Consider the following 19,097-nt stretch of genomic DNA (forward strand, 5'->3'; position numbering starts at 1 on the left):
GAAGTGATTGTAGAAGACTGTTAATGACCGTGTTTAAACGGTCAATATGAGGAAAAGTGGTTACAGAAGACCAGATATCAGTCTTTGTATCTACTAAGGATGAACAAGAGTGGCTCACCATTCGTAGTGTAAGCAGCAAGGCCTTCCTAGAGAAAAGCATATATCTTAAGCCAGTATCAAAATATCAATACAGTTAAGAAATAACTTAAAAGGTTCAAACCAAGGTCGATTTCATTGGGACCTTTTAAGTTTTTTATTTACTGCATTTTCCAGTATCATCTCTCCAGGAAGTGACATCACTAGATTCTCCTCAAAACATTTTTAAAAGGAGAGGACCGGCTGCTGAACCCCATTTCCCAGCATTCATCTCAACAGGAAGTCATCTCAGATTTTGCTGCATCCATCTTTACAGGAAGTGACATCACTAGTTTCTAGCTGTCATTTCCTGCCTCCTCCCTTACATTCATCAACTCTTCAGGGCATCCCCAGCTGTGGGAGGACTCAGACAATGGCGCCACCTATTTGGACCTTGGCAGCCTACAGCTCTAATTCCGGTACAAGGTAAGCTAACTACATCTTGTGTCTCACAAACAGCAAATTTCACCCCATTCCTAAAGAACATGCAAACACTTTGCTCATCTGTCTGCAACATCATCCACATACCACACACACAATCCCTCACCACACTCAATTGATGCTCAGCAGTGCACTCTCTGCAGCGATTAACTCTTTAGACATCACTGGAAACATGGGTCACATTCTCATACACACATCCAGGATGTCCTCCTTTCCGAAAGTTATAGGATCCAACACAAACACTGCACACTGAAAACTTAGGAGGGCCTTGCTGTCATGCACAGAACATCCTGGTCTTGCACTGGTAGCCACTCTGTACCCAAGTCTGCCATTTTTCTTTCTCAACATCCAAAAGCAATATCAGACCTAATCACCTTTTCCTCCATCCAACCCGCCTCCCCATTTTATCCAGAGACTTCATTTTCCTGGCAACACCAACAAACAAGCATTTGCAATGCAATCGATCTCGCCTTTGGGTCCTTATATGTATTTAGCTACGCAGCACATTAGCCTGGGTGCTGAAACATCGACTGTTCTTTAACATGGAGGTAAAGTAAGCACCAAACTGCGTGACACACCAGGTATGGGAACTCATTGAGAGAAATATTGCCTTTCAGTGGAAAATGGTATAGTCCAAAGCTCTGTTTTTAATATAAAAGAAGGGCCTTCTGTGATCATATCACTGAAAATACAAGATTTGAAAAAAATATTGTCTACAGGTGCTCGTGGAAGACAATTTCTATGGACTGGAATCTAGAGAATGCTCAAGTGATTCTGGTATTTTACTGATCACTGCTGGTCCTTTTCCATTCAGAAAGCTTACTAGAGGCAGGTGTCAGAAAAAAGAAAGTCCCTCAGCAGAAAGCAATTCTGGTACTTTACTTACCTCTGCTGGTCGTTTTCCATTAAGACAGTTAAATAGAGGCAGTTGAACAGAAAAAAAGTCCCTAAGCGGAAGCAGACAAGTCCTAGGGCTGATCTCCAGAGCCCACAATGTACATACACATATAAGTATATACTAACGTATATATACCAAAGTATATAATAAAGTATATACAAGCGGTCTCGAATGCTCGACCTAAAAAGGGCCCTGGCGCTCCCTGACATAATACACTATTTCACCTTGTCATTTCCTGCGCATCACAGTGCCGCTAGGCTTTCCCTTCTCTCTGTCCTCCAGTAGCCCGCAAAGCAGTGTTCATTTGGTTAAAAACTCCAATTGCCTTACTGAGTCCCCATTAAAAATATCTCTATAGAGGTACCCCTTGCTCTAATTGTAGCCTCTATGTGTACCCAGATCACCTCTCCTCCACTCCCTTCTTAGTATCACAGACTGTCATTCTGTGCCTCCCAGTGCCCCCAATGTCTCATTTACTTTGGGAACCCAACCCCCAAATACCCTCTTCATCCACCCCCAGGTGCTGTGTTCCCATAGACACATTTGATTGCCCCCTTTAAAAGCCCCAAGCTGTCTGCCAATAATTGATCCATCTCCCAGACAGTAAATCTCACTGCCTCTCGGCATTCTCTACATTTACATCAACCTGTGAACTTCAGGTATAAACACTTTAGCCACTGAGTACCCCAAATACCTATTCTCTTAATACCACCAGTCTCAAATGCATAAACATGCACTGTTCCTTATGCCCCAATAGTCCTTCAAAGTATCTCCATGTACTGTATCCTACCTCAGTTGCCTCCTGTAAAAGGCCCCTAGAGCTCTGTCCCTTTGAGCTCTATATTGCATCCTTTCCAAACCAACCTTGTAGCACCTCTTAGTAACTCAGACATGAATTTGTTCCACAATGCATCACTCATTTCGTCACGAGTCTCATATGCCTTTATGTGCAACTAGCTCTAATATCCCTCTCAGTACTATATGTTTATTTCAGAATCATAGATCTATAAAACACACATAAATATTTTCAATCATCATGATCCATCACATACACAAATACTCTAAGAAAAAGGCACATAGGTACTGGGATACAATCCCGAATGACATACTTTATGTGTCCTGAGGTGCGATCCACCATTAGCTGCATTTCTCATACTATCCCTTCATTTCCTTCTAAGGCCTTCACAGTTTCACTCCCTTCTACCCAAGTCCATTATTAGCCTCCTAAGAGTACTCTGTATCTGTCCTACCTGCCATGTAGCCCTAAGTGCTATGTTGTGATGGCTTTCTCCAAGTATCATCAAGCTCAATGTCTCTATCCCCAATTGCTGACTTTGGGTAGCAACATAAAACTAATCCCTATTTGTCCCAGATGCATCCCTCTGGTACCTCTCTTAACATGTCAGGCCAATCATCCCTCTGTATATCTCAAGATCATCCAGCAGCTCCAGGTATTCATTACAAGTGATACCAACCCCACTTGTCCCCTCAGTCACTGTGCCTTGAGCCACAGTTACAACTTGCAAACATCCAAATGCACTTTGCCCCCAGCCTAGACTGCTTTTCCTTTTATGTTCTTCGAAGTGCCCACTTAGCATTGTCCTTCTCTGCCATAATTGCCATCTTTAAGTGTTTCTAGGTGTTCCATATATATTTGAGTCTCACCTGCACACTCTCTAGAACCCTCACAATAACCCACTCTTCTCAAGAGGTTTCATATCAGCAGCCCCTTTATAAATGTTTTTCCAAGGGTCACAATCTCATACTCTCTGTGTGCTTCGGATGCTACTTTTCCATGACCAGTACCAAAACAGCCCTCTACAGGTTCCAAAAAGATACAGTCTTTCATGCCATGCCCAGATGCACATTCTTCACTAACCTCCCACTAAGTACCCTCTGTGAGATTGTCTTCTATAAGTTCATTCAGGCAACCCAGTCCTACTCCCATGCTCGATCCTACTCACATTTGTGCCCCCTCATCCTCAATGGCCAGACCCCCTAGGCGTTTTTGCTCTGTACCACAGCATGGCTCAACCAAAGCATGTCTTTGTTTGTCCTGAGTGCCCAGCGTGCTCATCCCACACCCCCGCCCTCTGTACCCCCTTCCTCAATGCCCCAAAAAGTGCATTCGCTTTCTCCCTGCTCCTATTTAATGCTACTAGATGTCCATAACAATTCCCCCCCCCACATCTCCATCCATGATTCATATACTCCTTTTCACTGACTGCTCCCAAATGTCCCCCTCTAAATATCCTGGTTGCTTGTCCATTCCTCAAAGTACCTTATGCCCATTTTTCGGCCTCAACCCTAGATATCCACTTTACATTCCCTTTACCCTCTGAACCACCAGTTGACCTCTACCATCCCTTTCTATTTGTGCATGGTAAGTGCCTCCTCACTCTGTGTCTCATGAGCCTCCTCTCTAGGTTCACTCAGCAAATATCTTTGCAAAGGTTCCTACTTCCTATGTGACCCAGAAAAGAAAGCTCCATTCCACCTTTAGTTGCCATCGTCCACACCCAACGTGAACTAAAGTGGTGCTACTTATGCAATATAACAAAAGTGGCCTAACAGTCCTGAGCATGGTATTGGGAAGTGCAAGTGTCCCATACATGGAGTAAAGTCTGCCTAAACAAAACTAACAAAGTCCATCCACCTGCTGTTTCAAAGCTGTTAAAAAACGTGAGCCAGCTCCTATTTATCATGGTGTTTACAATATATTTATGCAACCTACAAGCCCACAGCAAAGTACATATAGGGATCCTTTTCCTTCACACAGAGCCAGACCCTTTGGACAATATACTTGTTCAGACCATTCAGCTGAAGAAAAAGATAACACATAAAAAGCCCTAATGGCTGTGCAACACAACAATATTGGATAACCTTGTGCCTATAGCATCTATAGCTCTAAACATAACCACTAACCAGGGCGAATCAGAATAGTCTCATGTAAGAGATAATGCTGGTCTGTGAGTCACGCCTTAGTTGATTACCTACATGGTGAATGGGCTTCCTCTGGTGCCCAACTCTTGAACATCTACCCTAGTGTGATACACCACCCAACCACGACTAATACTACAACTAGGTGCCCAATCCTGCAACAGGTTGGTCCTAAAGTAAAGATGCATGTCTGGCACACATGCTGCTGGTTTTTTCCATAGAAGATGCTGTCTACTGTGTTCTTTTTGCCTCTCAGAGTGTATGTTCTTGATGCCTCCCTAGATTAGCAACCTGATGCCACAAAGGGCATGTTCCCAGCTATATTAAATCATACAAATAAATAATTAAAATGATGTTTCCCTTAAACCTGTTAAGTTGTGTTTAAATTGTATGGAAATTGTATATAATCCTGTAAGCATTTATCATATACAGATTTCAATCAAGACAAGGCTTTAAAGTGTTTATCTTTACACAGGTTTATATAGAGCAACAGGCAACATGTCTTGCTGGGGCAAGATACAACGAAGCGGATGGATTTTTCCAACAGTGACCCTCTGTATTAATGGCTTTTTTGCTGCACTTCGGCCAACAGAACCTTTCCTTACCCCTTATTTAACAAGTGAGATCAAAAACCTGACCCTGGATGAGGTATGTTTCTACTATGAATTGTAAATAAGCATATCTATATTATGCTTGATGGCTTCAAAAAGTGATTTTGACATATAAAATAGACTCTGCACGAAGATCTCTGGTTGTGCGGTTGTTTGGTCTTGACTATGTTTCCCAGGCCAATAATTAACAACTCTTATTGACCCCAGAATACCTTATATGTTTGGTGAAGGACCAGTGTAATAATTATTGGCATACTAGGTGAAGAGATATTTTGCCAACGCTCTCTCATCAATCAGGGCACATTCGATGAATATAGAATGTTACAGCGCATGCAATTTATCGCATGCCATTACAATGCAGTTGTTACAACGACCACGCTGTTAGTACGCAATGCTTTTACGTCGCAAAGCATTACAATGACTTGCTGTAGGGGGCGTGCTTGACTTAGGAATAGTATTATTTACTATTCCTATTCTGTTTTGTGGAACAACAGGGAAGGTGTTGGATTTTATATCCAATACCTTTGCGCTCCCTATAGCAAGTCGTTGTAATGACTTGTGATGTAAAGGTATTGCGTACTAACAATGCGGATGTTGTAACGACTGCGTTGTAATAGCTTTGCGTTGTAGAAACAGCTTTGTAAATGCTGTTTCCCCCTTCAATGCTTTTAGAACCAATTGGGTACCCATTCTGGAGGTGCCCTAGGCAACTGCCTAGTTTTTTTTCCATAGAACTAACCCTTATTATGCACATAAAGAAGAAATACTCCAATACAGCGGCCCTTAAATCGTTGGCTTCAGCGGATCCCCTGATTTACTATCGGAAGCTGGGAACCCTACCTCAGGAATTTCTACAATTTAGTTCTCAAAACAATACACAAAAATGCGGAAATAAGACTCCATCAAAGAGATTTTAATTATATCACAAACAATAAAGATACAAAAAAACAACATTTTAATTTTTATGGGAAGGTTGCAACTGTCCAAGATTTAGTTTTACCTCAAAAATATGAAGCATATGCTATAGTTTAGAACAGTGGTTCTTAACTTTTTGACCTTAGTGCACCCCCACTGAAACACTGTTTGAAGCAATGAACTTCCACCGACACAATTTCTACAATGTGAAACTCAAAAAAGACCTCAAAACCACAGAAATACTTAAACATAAAACCAATACACCCATTTAAAATATTTTCTTTAAAACACAAGCAAGAATCAAGATTTTAATTTTAATGGAAAGGTTGGGACTTTTCAAAGGGATATGCAAGGCTATTGCATAGTGCTTTATCTTATATATTTGTATACGTTGTAAAGGTATGCGTTATAAATGAATTGGTTGTAATAGCACTTTACTACTAATAACACTATCTTGCGTTGTAACAGTATTCGTTGTAAAAACATGCGTTGTAAAGGTATTAGCGTTGTAAAAAATGTGTTGTAAAGTCATGCATTGTAATAGTATGCGTTGTAACGTCATACATCCCCCTTGATGATATCATTATTAAAACAACAGATCATAACCACTCTGCCTCTGCAATGGAGATTGATGTAAGGGAAACCTTAAATGAGATGAAAGAACTTGCAAGCACTTCCAATGATTCTACTGGATCCATTTTAAGAGAGGTTGCACAGCATGTCCCCAGTCGTGTTGCTAGTAATATGCCTATAATTCCTAATTTGAGGCGAATTATACAAAGACAAAAGCAGGCAAGTAACACACAAACCACAACACCTCATACCTTTTCTGACATTGTTATTCCACATGAACTTACTATTTCTTTTGCTGATGAACCCTTCCTTCTCCATGACAACGAAAACCCTCAAAAACATATTCTAATTTTTAGTACACCCCGCAACCTTGTTAAGTTAGAAAATAGTGAAATTTGGATGATGGATGGGACGTTTAAAAGTACACCCCATCCTTTCACTCAAATTTACACTATACACGCTAAAATTAACCATAATGTGATCCCCTTAGTATATAGTTATCTGCCTGATAAGACTTCTGCAACTTACACTGAACTTTTATCAGTTATTAAAAATACAACATCCAAAAGTCCTAGGAAAATAATTGTCGATTATGAATTGAGCATGATCAATGTGATCAGTAAAACGTTCACGGATACCCAAATTAAGGGGTGTTTTTTCCATTTTTCCCAGGCATTCTGGCGTAAGTTACAGAAAACATCCCTAGTTGCAGAATACTCAAGAGATAGCAAACTACAGTTTGAGTTACAAAAATTAACAGCTCTTTGTTTTGTTCCTCCCGAAAATGTAGACGAGTACTACACTGCCATTACAGAATCAGAATATTACAATGTAAATGAAGACAAATTGGCACCCATCCTAAATTATTTTGAAGACACATGGATTGGGCACCTAAGCAGATCGGGTCGCAGGAGGAAGCCACGTTTCCATGTGGAGTGGTGGAACTGTTACACGAGCTGTTTAGAGGGAGAAGCTAAAACCACACCCTAATTTCTACTCTTTTTTGGAAACTTTGAAGAAGGAGCAAAGTTTTCAGGAAATGAGACTTTCACAAACATTAACTGGTAGTCTAAACCCACGAGTTACACAAAAAACAAAGGAAATGCCTGAGAGACTATTGGGTATTATGCAACAGTTTTCGTTGTGTGTGGCTCTAGACTACCTTGAAAATGTTGCTAACATTCTAAGCTTCTAAATTACTTTTTCACCTTACTTTCCTACTTTCACCTAAATTTTATCAAACACTAATTACAATTGGCAATTACATTTTTCAAAAACATTTTTCCAAAATATACGTCGGGTCAGCCAACCTTTTTTTTGCCTTCTTTCTTTTTCGTCTCCTTTTTCCACCATAATAAATCCAATTTTTGCAACTTCCAAAAATTCCAAACAATCCAAAGTTTAAAGGAGATAAAAATTGTTTTTTTTACCAAAAGTAAAAATCCATTCCAATTTTTTAAATAGATCCAAATCTACCTCCTAATAAAGCATATTCTCCCTATGTCAACCTGTGCTAGTTTCCTTTTTGCAATAGAAATAATTTTGTACTTCTTCTGACCAACCAAGTCAAAAATAAACAATTACTACCTCCTACCAAATCATACTCTCACTATGAGTGCCTTAATACTTAAAAAACAACGCAAACAATGAAAATTATTTGTAAACAACCTTTACATCCCAAATTTTTAATATTAAAAGTTTTTCAAACAAAAATGTCCTTATTAAATCAAAGAAGCTTTTTTCCATTGCAAATTAACCACATTTCAGACTTTTTTTGTAGAGCTAAAACAGCAAGATATTTTCAAAATTAAAACATTTTTCAATTCAGCTTTGCGTAAACAAAGTATTTTCCTTTTTTTTCCAACAAATTCGAAACAATACTTTTCACTTTAATTTTTGGCGACCCCCACATAGGCATACTCTAATTTCACGAATGGCGACATACTTTTTTTACCAGTTTAACATTACATTCTTGAACCGCAACCTCTCCTTATCCTTTCTTAACAACATATTGATATTTTTTTGACTTTACATGTATAAATAAAGTTGAAAATGTTTCCTACCTGGACGTAGATCAGCTTCCAGCTGCTTCCTCCATCGATGCTCTTCAAAATGGCCGCTTACGTTCACGTTTACGTGCTTTCGTCATCTGAAGCTGCAAAGATTAAAAACGGACTATTTCATTATATTTTTATGTGATTTATTTATTGTATTTCATTAATACGTATATTAAATTAAAAAAATTTGTTAAACATTTGAAAAAATGTAAAAAAAGTGCTTTTTTTCTATATTTTTGAAATTAAACAAATAATAAACGTAACTATGTGATCTTTGTTTTTAGTCATGTATCTTTTTTATCTATTCATCTTTTTTATATGTTATTACTTGTTAAATAATGTAATTTTTTCCTTACCTGAATGCTTATTCCATTTCCTTTCAAAAGATCCCCTTTCTTCTTTTTATACACCTTCCTTTTCCGTTCCGCGGGAGATACTGCTTCATCTATGGAAATAAATGAAGGACAATTTTTCCCATTGAAAACAATACAAAAGCGTGGGAACATTTTTTATTATAATAATATCAAATTATCTATCAACTAATTTATTTTTAAATAAAAATATATATTTCACATTTCACTTATAACACATTTTAAGACTTATTTTTAAATTGTATTAATTATTTGATAATTTATAATAATATTTTTAATACCTAAGTATTAAAATAATATCTTTACATCACATTTTTAAACTTTAAATATTATAATTAATTATTCCAACATTTAAATTATAATCCAAAATTTACAATGTATTTTGGATTCAATTAATAATACTAAAGTATTATTTCTCAATACTGTATTATTTTTACCATTTAATAATTTAATACATTAATTAATCAACTTCACTAAATTAAATTATTTTATAATACAATAAATATAATAAATCACAAATATAATTTAATAATGTTTATAATAATTATTTAATAACGTTTAAAATTCATTTTTCAAAAAATAAATAGAAAACAGAATACTTGCATTGTAAAGGTATTTGCGTTGTAAAGGTACATGCGTTGTAAAAACATGCATTGTAAAAGCATGCGTTGTAAATCCACTTGCGTTGTAAAAGTTTTGTTCTAATGGTAGTGCGTTGTAAAAGTTGCGTTGTAAAGGTTGTTTACCCATCAAGGGTAACCGCTCTGCCACTGCAATGGGATGAGTAGTATTGTACACACCTCCAATGATTTCTTGGAAAACTTATCCTTTCATTACAATATATGTATCCTGCATGCTTAAGTAATCTGTTTCCTTTTCTGGATTTTAAGTAGGAAGCTGTTTTCTGAGTAGACATTAAGGTGCCAATTACGATCCTGTAAAAACCGGGTACGAACCGTCGGACGGAGCATATTCTCCGTCCGACGCGTACCCGGTCGTCAAAATTTACAAACATGGAATTACGATTCGCACGGGAACACCATTTCCGTACGAATCGTAAAAAACCCCGACCGAACAAAATAAACCTACAAATGCGATCCGGGAAAGCGCCGACCTGATGTCGGGACGCTCGCAGCCTGCCATTCACGAACCAGGAATTACGATTCGCACCGACGTCATCCCGCACGGTGAATATTTTCCGGCTGCCAAAAACTGCCGGGAAAGCAGGACGACGCGAACAAGGACTACCAGTACGCGACGGACAGACAGGACGACGCAAACAAGGAGGACCTGTACGCGACGGACAGACAGGACGACGCGAACAAGGAGTACCAGTACGCGACGGACAGACAGGACGACCCGATCAAGGAGGACCAGTACGCGACGGACAGACAGGACGACGCGAACAAGGAGGACCCGTACGCGACGGACAGACATGGACCCGAACCTACGTGTCATCCCGGCCCTCATAGCAGTCAACCTCCTCTACAGGTTCGGACGCAGACGCCGCAGAAGGTCAGAACAACTAAGGGAGGGGGGAAAATGGGGTGGGGTGGGGGTGGCAGGACCAGGGCAGGCCACAAACCCCCCACCAAAGTCACACAGCACACATGCCCTGGACATACCTGACTCCCATGCCCTGGTCACTACGAGGGGGTGGGGGCGTGTCCAGCTAAGCCAGCGACCGCCACAACGGAAGTCCGTCACGACGCGAACCGGCAACACAACCAGACAGTTACGTCCCGTACCCACGCCTGAAGAGCGTGGGTACGAGTCGTACCACGCCCACACCCACGTCACCCCAACAATGGCGGGACGGCTCGTACCCACGTGGCAAAGGCCTGGGTACGGGCCGCACAAGCATCACATAGTGTGGGGACGGATATGTACGGACCCTACCCCCACCCCGTATGCATGGAGCGTACCCCCACCCCAACAGTGTAAGTACGACCCGTACCCACACCCGCGTACGTATGGAACGTACCCCCATCCCAACAGTGTAAGTACGACCCGTAACCCCACCCGCGTACGTATGGAGCGTACCCCCACCCCAACAGAGTAAGTACGACCCATACCCACACCCGCGTACGTATGGAGCGTACCCCCACCCCAACAGTGTAAGTACGACCCGTACCCACACCCGCGTACGTATGGAGCGTACCCCCACCCCAACAGTGTAAGTACGACCCGTACCCCCACCCGCGTACGTATGGAGCGTACCCCCACCCCAACAGTGTAAGTACGACCCGTACCCACACCCGCGTACGTATGGAGCGTACCCCCACCCCAACAGTGTAAGTACGACCCGTACCCCCACCCGCGTACGTATGGAGTGTACCCCCACCCCAACAGTGTAAGTACGACCCGTACCCACACCCGCGTACGTATGGAGCGTACCCCCACCCCAACAGTGTAAGTACGACCCGTACCCACACCCGCGTACGTATGGAGCGTACCCCCACCCCAACAGTGTAAGTACGACACGTACCCCCACCCGCGTACGTATGGAGCATACCCCCACCCCAACAGTGTAAGTAAGACACGTACCCTCACCTCGAATGCATGGAGCGTAGCCCCACCCCAACAGTGTAAGTACGACACGTACCCCCACCTCGAATGCATGGAGCGTACCCCCACCCCAACAGTGTAAGTAAGACACGTACCCTCACCTCGAATGCATGGAGCGTAGCCCCACCCCAACAGTGTAAGTACGACACGTACCCCCACCTCGAATGCATGGAGCGTACCCACATCTGTGTATGTCATGAGCGTACATATTGTGAAATTGGAGAGGTGGGTGCAGAGTCCTCCCAGCAGTGCCCTGAGACAGGAGGGGTGGGTGCAGAGTCCTCCCAGCAGTGCCCAGACACAGGAGGGGTGGGGGCCTATCACTCCCAGCAGTGCCCTGAGACAGGAGGGGTGGGTGCAGAGTCCTCCCAGCAGTGCCCAGACACAGGAGGGGTGGGGGCCTATCACTCCCAGCAGTGCCCAGACACAGGAGGGGTGTTGGACAGGCCTCACAGACGGCTCGCGCCCTCCCCGCTCGACAAGGCCAGGACTCCGGGCCACCTGGCATAACCCCGCGACCAGCACCTGTACCCTGTCCCCCGACGGACCCTCTGCCCTCGGACCCCTACTCATCACGGGGTCCAGCCCCACCGGCTTTCCCGGCCGGGTCAAGCCGCCATCTTGGACCCTGTACCACGCGGCCGCCTGGCCTCCCCTCGACCCTAACCCCGGGCCTGGCCGGCCCCGACATCCCGGCACCACTATCCACCCAGGAGGTGAGCGGACCACTTGGCAGGTCAATGGGAGACCGAAGTGTCAAGGGCTCTCCCCCGCCAGGTGCCGATCGCTCCCAGCTCCTCCGGGCACTGGCTCCACCCCCTGCTGGGTGTCTGGACACCTTCATCCCGGACCCTCCGACCTCCAAGTGCGAGGGTCCGGACATCAAAGGGCACCAGCCCTATAACTGAGGCAGCTCCGGAGCAGGAAGGCAGTTGTATCCTGGAGTCGAGAGACACCGAGTGAACTCAACCCTGACGGTCTACTGGCGCTGCCGTAGCCCGCTCTTGTGAACCATCGTCCTGCCTGCTGGCGCTGCCGCGGCCTTCTGCAACCTTCATCTTCCTGGGACCTGCTGGCGCTGCCGCGGCCCGTTGTACCGACCATCCTCACCGGGACCTGCTGGCGCTGCCGCGGCCCTCTGCAACCTTCATCTTCCTGGGACCTGCTGGCGCTGCCGCGGCCCGTTGTAACGACCATCCTCACCGGGACCTGCTGGCGCTGCCGCGCACCGTTCATCTTCCAGGGACCTGCTGGCGCTGCCGCGGCCCGTTGTATCGACCCTCCGCACCGGGACCTGCTGGCGCTGCCGCGGCCCATACCACCTAACCACCACGCTCGAGGATTGTGAGCTCATCACCATCTCATCCGAATTACCTGATTGGTAAATAGACTGTCCCGCTACCCCCTTCCCTACCTTACGAGACTCTAATCGAGGGGACCCCTGAGTCCAGACCTCCTTGTACCATTTTACCGTACCTTAAATAAGTGCCTATAAAGATCACTGAACCTTATCCGTGTGTGATATCTGTCTGTGGGGGGGAAGTTACTTGTCTGTACGATCGCTGGAGACGGCTCTCCCCGGAGACCTCTCCTCCTGACCCCGGCCGACCCTCCCGGTTCATCTACCTTTTCTAACATTGGTGGCCAGCGGCGCGATCCGAATCAACGCGTAATCGTACAGAGAGTAGCTCACCCCACGACAAAGCACGATGTCGACCAAAGATAGCAGCTCCACCGAGAAGTTCCAAATGGAGAAACTAGAGGAGTACAACCACCGCGAACTGAGACAATTTTGCATAGAACTTGGCATTGCTACCACTGGCCTGAGTACCAAGGATGACCTAAAGCACGCCCTTGAGTCGTGGACAGAAACGGGGGTCGCAAGACCCTCCGACCAAAACAGCGTTACACCAGAGGGGAACGCCACGACTCCCGAGGAACGGGGAACGGGCCTCTCACCGGAGGAAATACGAGAAAGAGACAGAGTCAGACTGCACGAATTAGAGATGGCACGACTCAAGATGGATGGGGAGCTCAAGTTGGCGGAACAGAAACTCAACCTCGAGCATATGCGGATTCGAGAGGAGCGAGAAGAAAAACAGAGACAGAGAGAGCTGGAAGAGAAAAAGATAACGCTCGAGCACGAGCGCCAATTGGCAGAGATAGAACTGCGCAAACAGCATAAGGACTTGGGGGTGCCTGAAAGACCACACACCCCGGGACCAACTGAGAAAAAAGTTCACATCCCCAAGGATGTGGTCCGCGAGTATGTCCGAGAAGACGACATACAACAATGGTTTAAGGCCTATGAGATCGCAATGACCTCCCACCGGATCGACCGGAGTGATTGGGGAGCCGGACTTTGGGGGAGATTTATCAACGAGGGTCGCGATGCCCTGCTGCAGCTCCCCGATCACCAAATGTCGTCCTACGACCACATGAAGGCTGCCCTCCTCACCCGCTACGGCCTCACGCCCGAGATGTACCGCCAGAGGTTCAGGGATTTCACCCGGATCCCAGGTACCACTTGGGTGGAATACGTGAACTATTTCAGCCGGGCCTTCGAGGGTTGGATCAAGGGAAGTCAGGTCACCACCTACGAACAGCTCTTCAACCTCATGGTATGGGAACACCTGTCAAACAACTGCTTCGTCGAGCTCCGGCAGCACCTACTCGACAGTAAGCTGACTGACCCCCGGCAGCTCGCCGCCGAAGCTGACCGGTGGGAGAGCACCCGAGTGGGCCGGAAAGGGCCGCACGACCAGAACAGAAGCAACCAAGGCCAGCACTGTCCTCGAGGAGGAGGAGGCCAGGGGCGGGGGAGAGACGCCTTGCCAGCAACAACCGTGGCCAGCACCCCGCCGCCGGCCGGCCGGGGCAACCCCCCGTTGCGGCCTGGGTACCGAGCCAACGTCACGTGCCACAGATGCCAGCGACTAGGCCACTACGCCAACGATCCGAACTGCCCGCTGAACCAAACGCCCAAACCCCGCCAGGTAGCTGCCGCTGCCCTGGGAGAGGAGCAGTCGTTGGAGGGTCCCGAGGAGTGTGAGCCGGACCAGCAAGGGTGGGAACCGGCCGCCATGGTCCTGGCATGCTTAGGGGGAAGAGACATGGTTCCGCGGGCTCCCCTACCCGCCAACACCAGGAAATACGGTCAGTGGGTGACCATTAATGGACAGAGAGCTGAGGCCTTGCGCGACACCGGCGCCAGCGTGACGGCCGTCCGCTGTCACCTGGTGAAGCCCGAGCAGATCTTGCCGAACATTCTCTGCCCCGTCCGCTCGGCAGATAACTCTGAAAGCATGTGCAAGATGGCCTGCGTCCCGTTTGAATGGGGAGGGGTCTCCGGCCTACTGAAAGTGACGGTCCGGGACGATGCCCCCGTGGACTGCCTCCTGGGGAATGACCTCGAGAGTTCCCCGTGGGCCACCGTCGAGAGAAGAGAGCACCTGGGGATGCTGGGCCTCCCGGACTGGGCCTGCATAACCACCCGATCCATGGCCGGCCGGGCCGCCCCCCGATCAGAAGAAACCGAATGGCCGGCACCTCCGCCCCCGGTTGCCCCCGTAGAGGACAACGGCGAGGCCGACCTCCCAGACCCGGCCCCCGAAGAAAACGCGCAACCCCAGGACCTTCCGGATCTGGCTCAGTGGCGGCAAGAAGGGGGGCCCACCCAAGAACAGTTCCGCCAGGAGCAAAAGACCTGTCCCTCCCTCGAGGGACTTCGCCAACAAGCCAGCACCCAAGCCGCCGGGGACACCACCGGAACCCACTGGGTCTACTGGGATAACGACCTGCTCTACAGCGAGCAAAGAATCGCCGAGCTGGGGGCCAGTCGAGTTCTGGTGGTACCGCTCCGCTTCCGAGACTTTCTACTCAACCTAGCCCACGATGTCCCCCTGGCTGGGCACCTGGGCCAAGATAAAACGTACAGTCGACTGGTGACCCACTTTTTCTGGCCAAAAATGAGGAATGACGTCCTGAACCACTGCCGATCGTGCCCCACATGCCAAGCAAGCGGGAAGAGTGGCCGGAAGCTTAAGGCCCCTCTACAACCCTTCCCGGTGGTCACCACCCCGTTCGAGAGGGTGGGGATAGACATTGTGGGGCCGCTGGACCCTCGCACGGCACAAGGACACAGGTTCATCTTGGTACTAGTGGACCATGCCACCCGCTATCCCGAGGCGGTGCCCCTACGGACCGTGACCGCTCCAGTGGTTGGCCGGGCCCTGATGGGGATCTTCTCCCGGGTAGGCTTCCCCCGAGAAGTCGTCAGCGACCGAGGTACGAACTTCATATCGAAGTACATGAAGTCCCTCTGGCAACAATGCGGGGTCACATACAGATTCACGACCCCCTATCACCCCCAAGGAAACGGACTAGTGGAGCGGTTCAACCGCACTCTCAAAGGGATGATTGGGGGATTGGAAGAGCCTCTCCGTCGCCAGTGGGATGTACTGCTCCCGTGCCTCCTCTTCGCCTACCGAGAAGTACCCCAGAAGTCCCTCGGCTTTAGCCCCTTTGAACTCCTATACGGACACCCTGTGCGAGGGCCCCTCAGCCTCGTGAAGGAGGGCTGGGAGTTGGCCCCCCTAACGACCCCTCCAGACGTCTTCAAATACCTCCTGGCCTTACGAAACCAGACCCGGCGCTTCAGGGAGATTGCCAAGGCGAACCTCGAGGCCAGCCAGGAAGACATGAAGAGGTGGTATGACCACAATGCCTCCTCCGTGGAATTCGAGCCGGGGCAGCAAGTCTGGGTAATGTCCCCCACCGAACCGTGTGCCCTGCAAGATAAGTGGACGGGGCCCTTCAAAGTGGTCGAGCGCAAAAGCCCCGTCACTTATCTCATCGACCTGGGGACCTCCCGGAACCCCCTTCGGGTCCTCCACACCAACCGGCTCAAACCGCACTTTGTGCGCTCCGAACTAAGCCTCTTGATGGCTACGGACGGTGGCACAGAAGAAGACTCCGAGCCCCTCCCGGATCTCCTGAAGACTCAAGAGAAGGACGGGTCCGTAGATGGGGTCCGGCTCTCTGACGCCCTCACTACGGAGCAACGACAGGACTGCCGGGACCTCCTGCTGCAGTACGCTGCCCTGTTCTCCCTCACCCCCGGGGTCACCCCCTGGTGTTTGCACGACGTAGACACCGGGGACAGTCCCCCTGTCCGGCACCGGGCCTACCGCGTACCAGATCGGGTACGGGCCTGCATACAGGAGGAAGTGGCCAAGATGCTCACGATCGGGGTCATCGAGCCCTCGGACAGTCCCTGGGCCAGCCCGGTCGTACTAGTCCCCAAAGCCGCTGCCCCCGGCACCGCACCTGAACTGAGATTCTGCGTCGACTACCGGGGCTTGAACGCTGTCACCCGGACCGACGCTCATCCCATCCCCCGAGCAGACGAGCTGATCGACCGGCTGGGGGCCGCCCGCTACCTTAGTATCTTCGACCTAACGGCGGGCTACTGGCAAATCGGCCTCACACCCAGGGCTCAGGAACGGTCGGCCTTCTCCACCCCCGATGGCCACTATCAATTTAAGGTCATGCCCTTTGGCATGAAGAATGCCCCCGCCACGTTCCAACGCCTTGTGAACCAGGTCTTGACGGGGCTTGAAGAATTCAGCGCTGCCTACCTGGACGATATCGCTGTGTACAGCCGCCACTGGTCCGACCACCTCCGTCACCTCCAGGAGGTCCTACAAGCCCTCCAGCGGGCCGGCCTCACCATTAAGGCCGGCAAGTGCCAGATTGGCCAAGGGTCTGTGACCTACCTTGGGCACCAAGTGGGGAGCGGGCTGGTGGCCCCCCTACAACTTAAGATTGCTGCCATCCAGGCCTGGCAGCCCCCCGTCACCCAGACCGAGGTCCGAGCCTTCTTGGGGCTCACCGGCTACTACCGGCGGTTCGTGAAGGAATACGGCAGCATTGTGGGGCCCCTCACGGGTCTCACATCCAAGAACCAGCCAAAGCGGGTCAATTGGACTCCGGACTGTCAAGCGGCCTTCGAGGAGCTGAAGGCCGCCCTGTGCACCGCCCCGGTGCTCCAGGCCCCCGATTACAGTCGGGAGTTTGTGGTGCAGACCGACGCCTCCGACCACGGCATCGGAGCCGTCCTCTCTCAGTTGAACCCCGAAGGTCAGGACCAGCCGGTGGCCTGCATCAGTCGACGTCTCCTGGCCCGAGAACAGCGTTGGAGCACCATCGAGAGGGAAGCCTTCGCAGTGGTGTGGGCCCTCAAAAAGCTCCGGCCCTATCTCTTCGGTACCCACTTCCGGGTACAGACCGACCATCGACCCCTGCAATGGCTGATGCAGATGCGGGGGGAGAACCCAAAACTCTTGCGCTGGTCCATTTCCCTGCAGGGAATGGACTTCACTGTGGAGCACCGACCGGGCCGAGACCACGCCAACGCGGATGGCCTGTCCCGCTTTTTCCGCCTCGACGAAGAGAGTCCCCAAGGGGATGGGTGACTCTCCCCGCCTTCAGCTGGGGGGGACGCATGTTGGACAGGCCTCACAGACGGCTCGCGCCCTCCCCGCTCGACAAGGCCAGGACTCCGGGCCACCTGGCATAACCCCGCGACCAGCACCTGTACCCTGTCCCCCGACGGACCCTCTGCCCTCGGACCCCTACTCATCACGGGGTCCAGCCCCCCCGGCTTTCCCGGCCGGGTCAAGCCGCCATCTTGGACCCTGTACCACGCGGCCGCCTGGCCTCCCCTCGACCCTAACCCCGGGCCTGGCCGGCCCCGACATCCCGGCACCACTATCCACCCAGGAGGTGAGCGGACCACTTGGCAGGTCAATGGGAGACCGAAGTGTCAAGGGCTCTCCCCCGCCAGGTGCCGATCGCTCCCAGCTCCTCCGGGCACTGGCTCCACCCCCTGCTGGGTGTCTGGACACCTTCATCCCGGACCCTCCGACCTCCAAGTGCGAGGGTCCGGACATCAAAGGGCACCAGCCCTATAACTGAGGCAGCTCCGGAGCAGGAAGGCAGTTGTATCCTGGAGTCGAGAGACACCGAGTGAACTCAACCCTGACGGTCTACTGGCGCTGCCGTAGCCCGCTCTTGTGAACCATCGTCCTGCCTGCTGGCGCTGCCGCGGCCTTCTGCAACCTTCATCTTCCTGGGACCTGCTGGCGCTGCCGCGGCCCGTTGTACCGACCATCCTCACCGGGACCTGCTGGCGCTGCCGCGGCCCTCTGCAACCTTCATCTTCCTGGGACCTGCTGGCGCTGCCGCGGCCCGTTGTAACGACCATCCTCACCGGGACCTGCTGGCGCTGCCGCGGACCGTTCATCTTCCAGGGACCTGCTGGCGCTGCCGCGGCCCGTTGTATCGACCCTCCGCACCGGGACCTGCTGGCGCTGCCGCGGCCCATACCACCTAACCACCACGCTCGAGGATTGTGAGCTCATCACCATCTCATCCGAATTACCTGATTGGTAAATAGACTGTCCCGCTACCCCCTTCCCTACCTTACGAGACTCTAATCGAGGGGACCCCTGAGTCCAGACCTCCTTGTACCATTTTACCGTACCTTAAATAAGTGCCTATAAAGATCACTGAACCTTATCCGTGT

At 49.3% G+C, this 19,097-nt stretch overlaps 1 protein-coding gene across 1 annotated transcript in view; it reads left to right on the forward strand.

The window, feature by feature from the left end:
• Positions 1-19,097, forward strand: part of LOC146785483 (thiamine transporter 2-like) — an 826,847-nt gene that overhangs the window by 260,061 nt on the left and 547,689 nt on the right. Inside the window, exon 2 of the mRNA XM_085633336.1 lies at positions 4,890-5,062. Coding sequence (XP_085489462.1) covers positions 4,913-5,062 — 150 coding nt within the window. The 5' untranslated portion in view covers positions 4,890-4,912. The remainder of the gene's footprint in view (positions 1-4,889; positions 5,063-19,097) is intronic.

The sequence above is a fragment of the Triturus cristatus genome, chromosome 11, assembly GCF_964204655.1.
Source record: "Triturus cristatus chromosome 11, aTriCri1.1, whole genome shotgun sequence".
NCBI classification, from domain to species: Eukaryota; Metazoa; Chordata; class Amphibia; order Caudata; family Salamandridae; genus Triturus; species Triturus cristatus.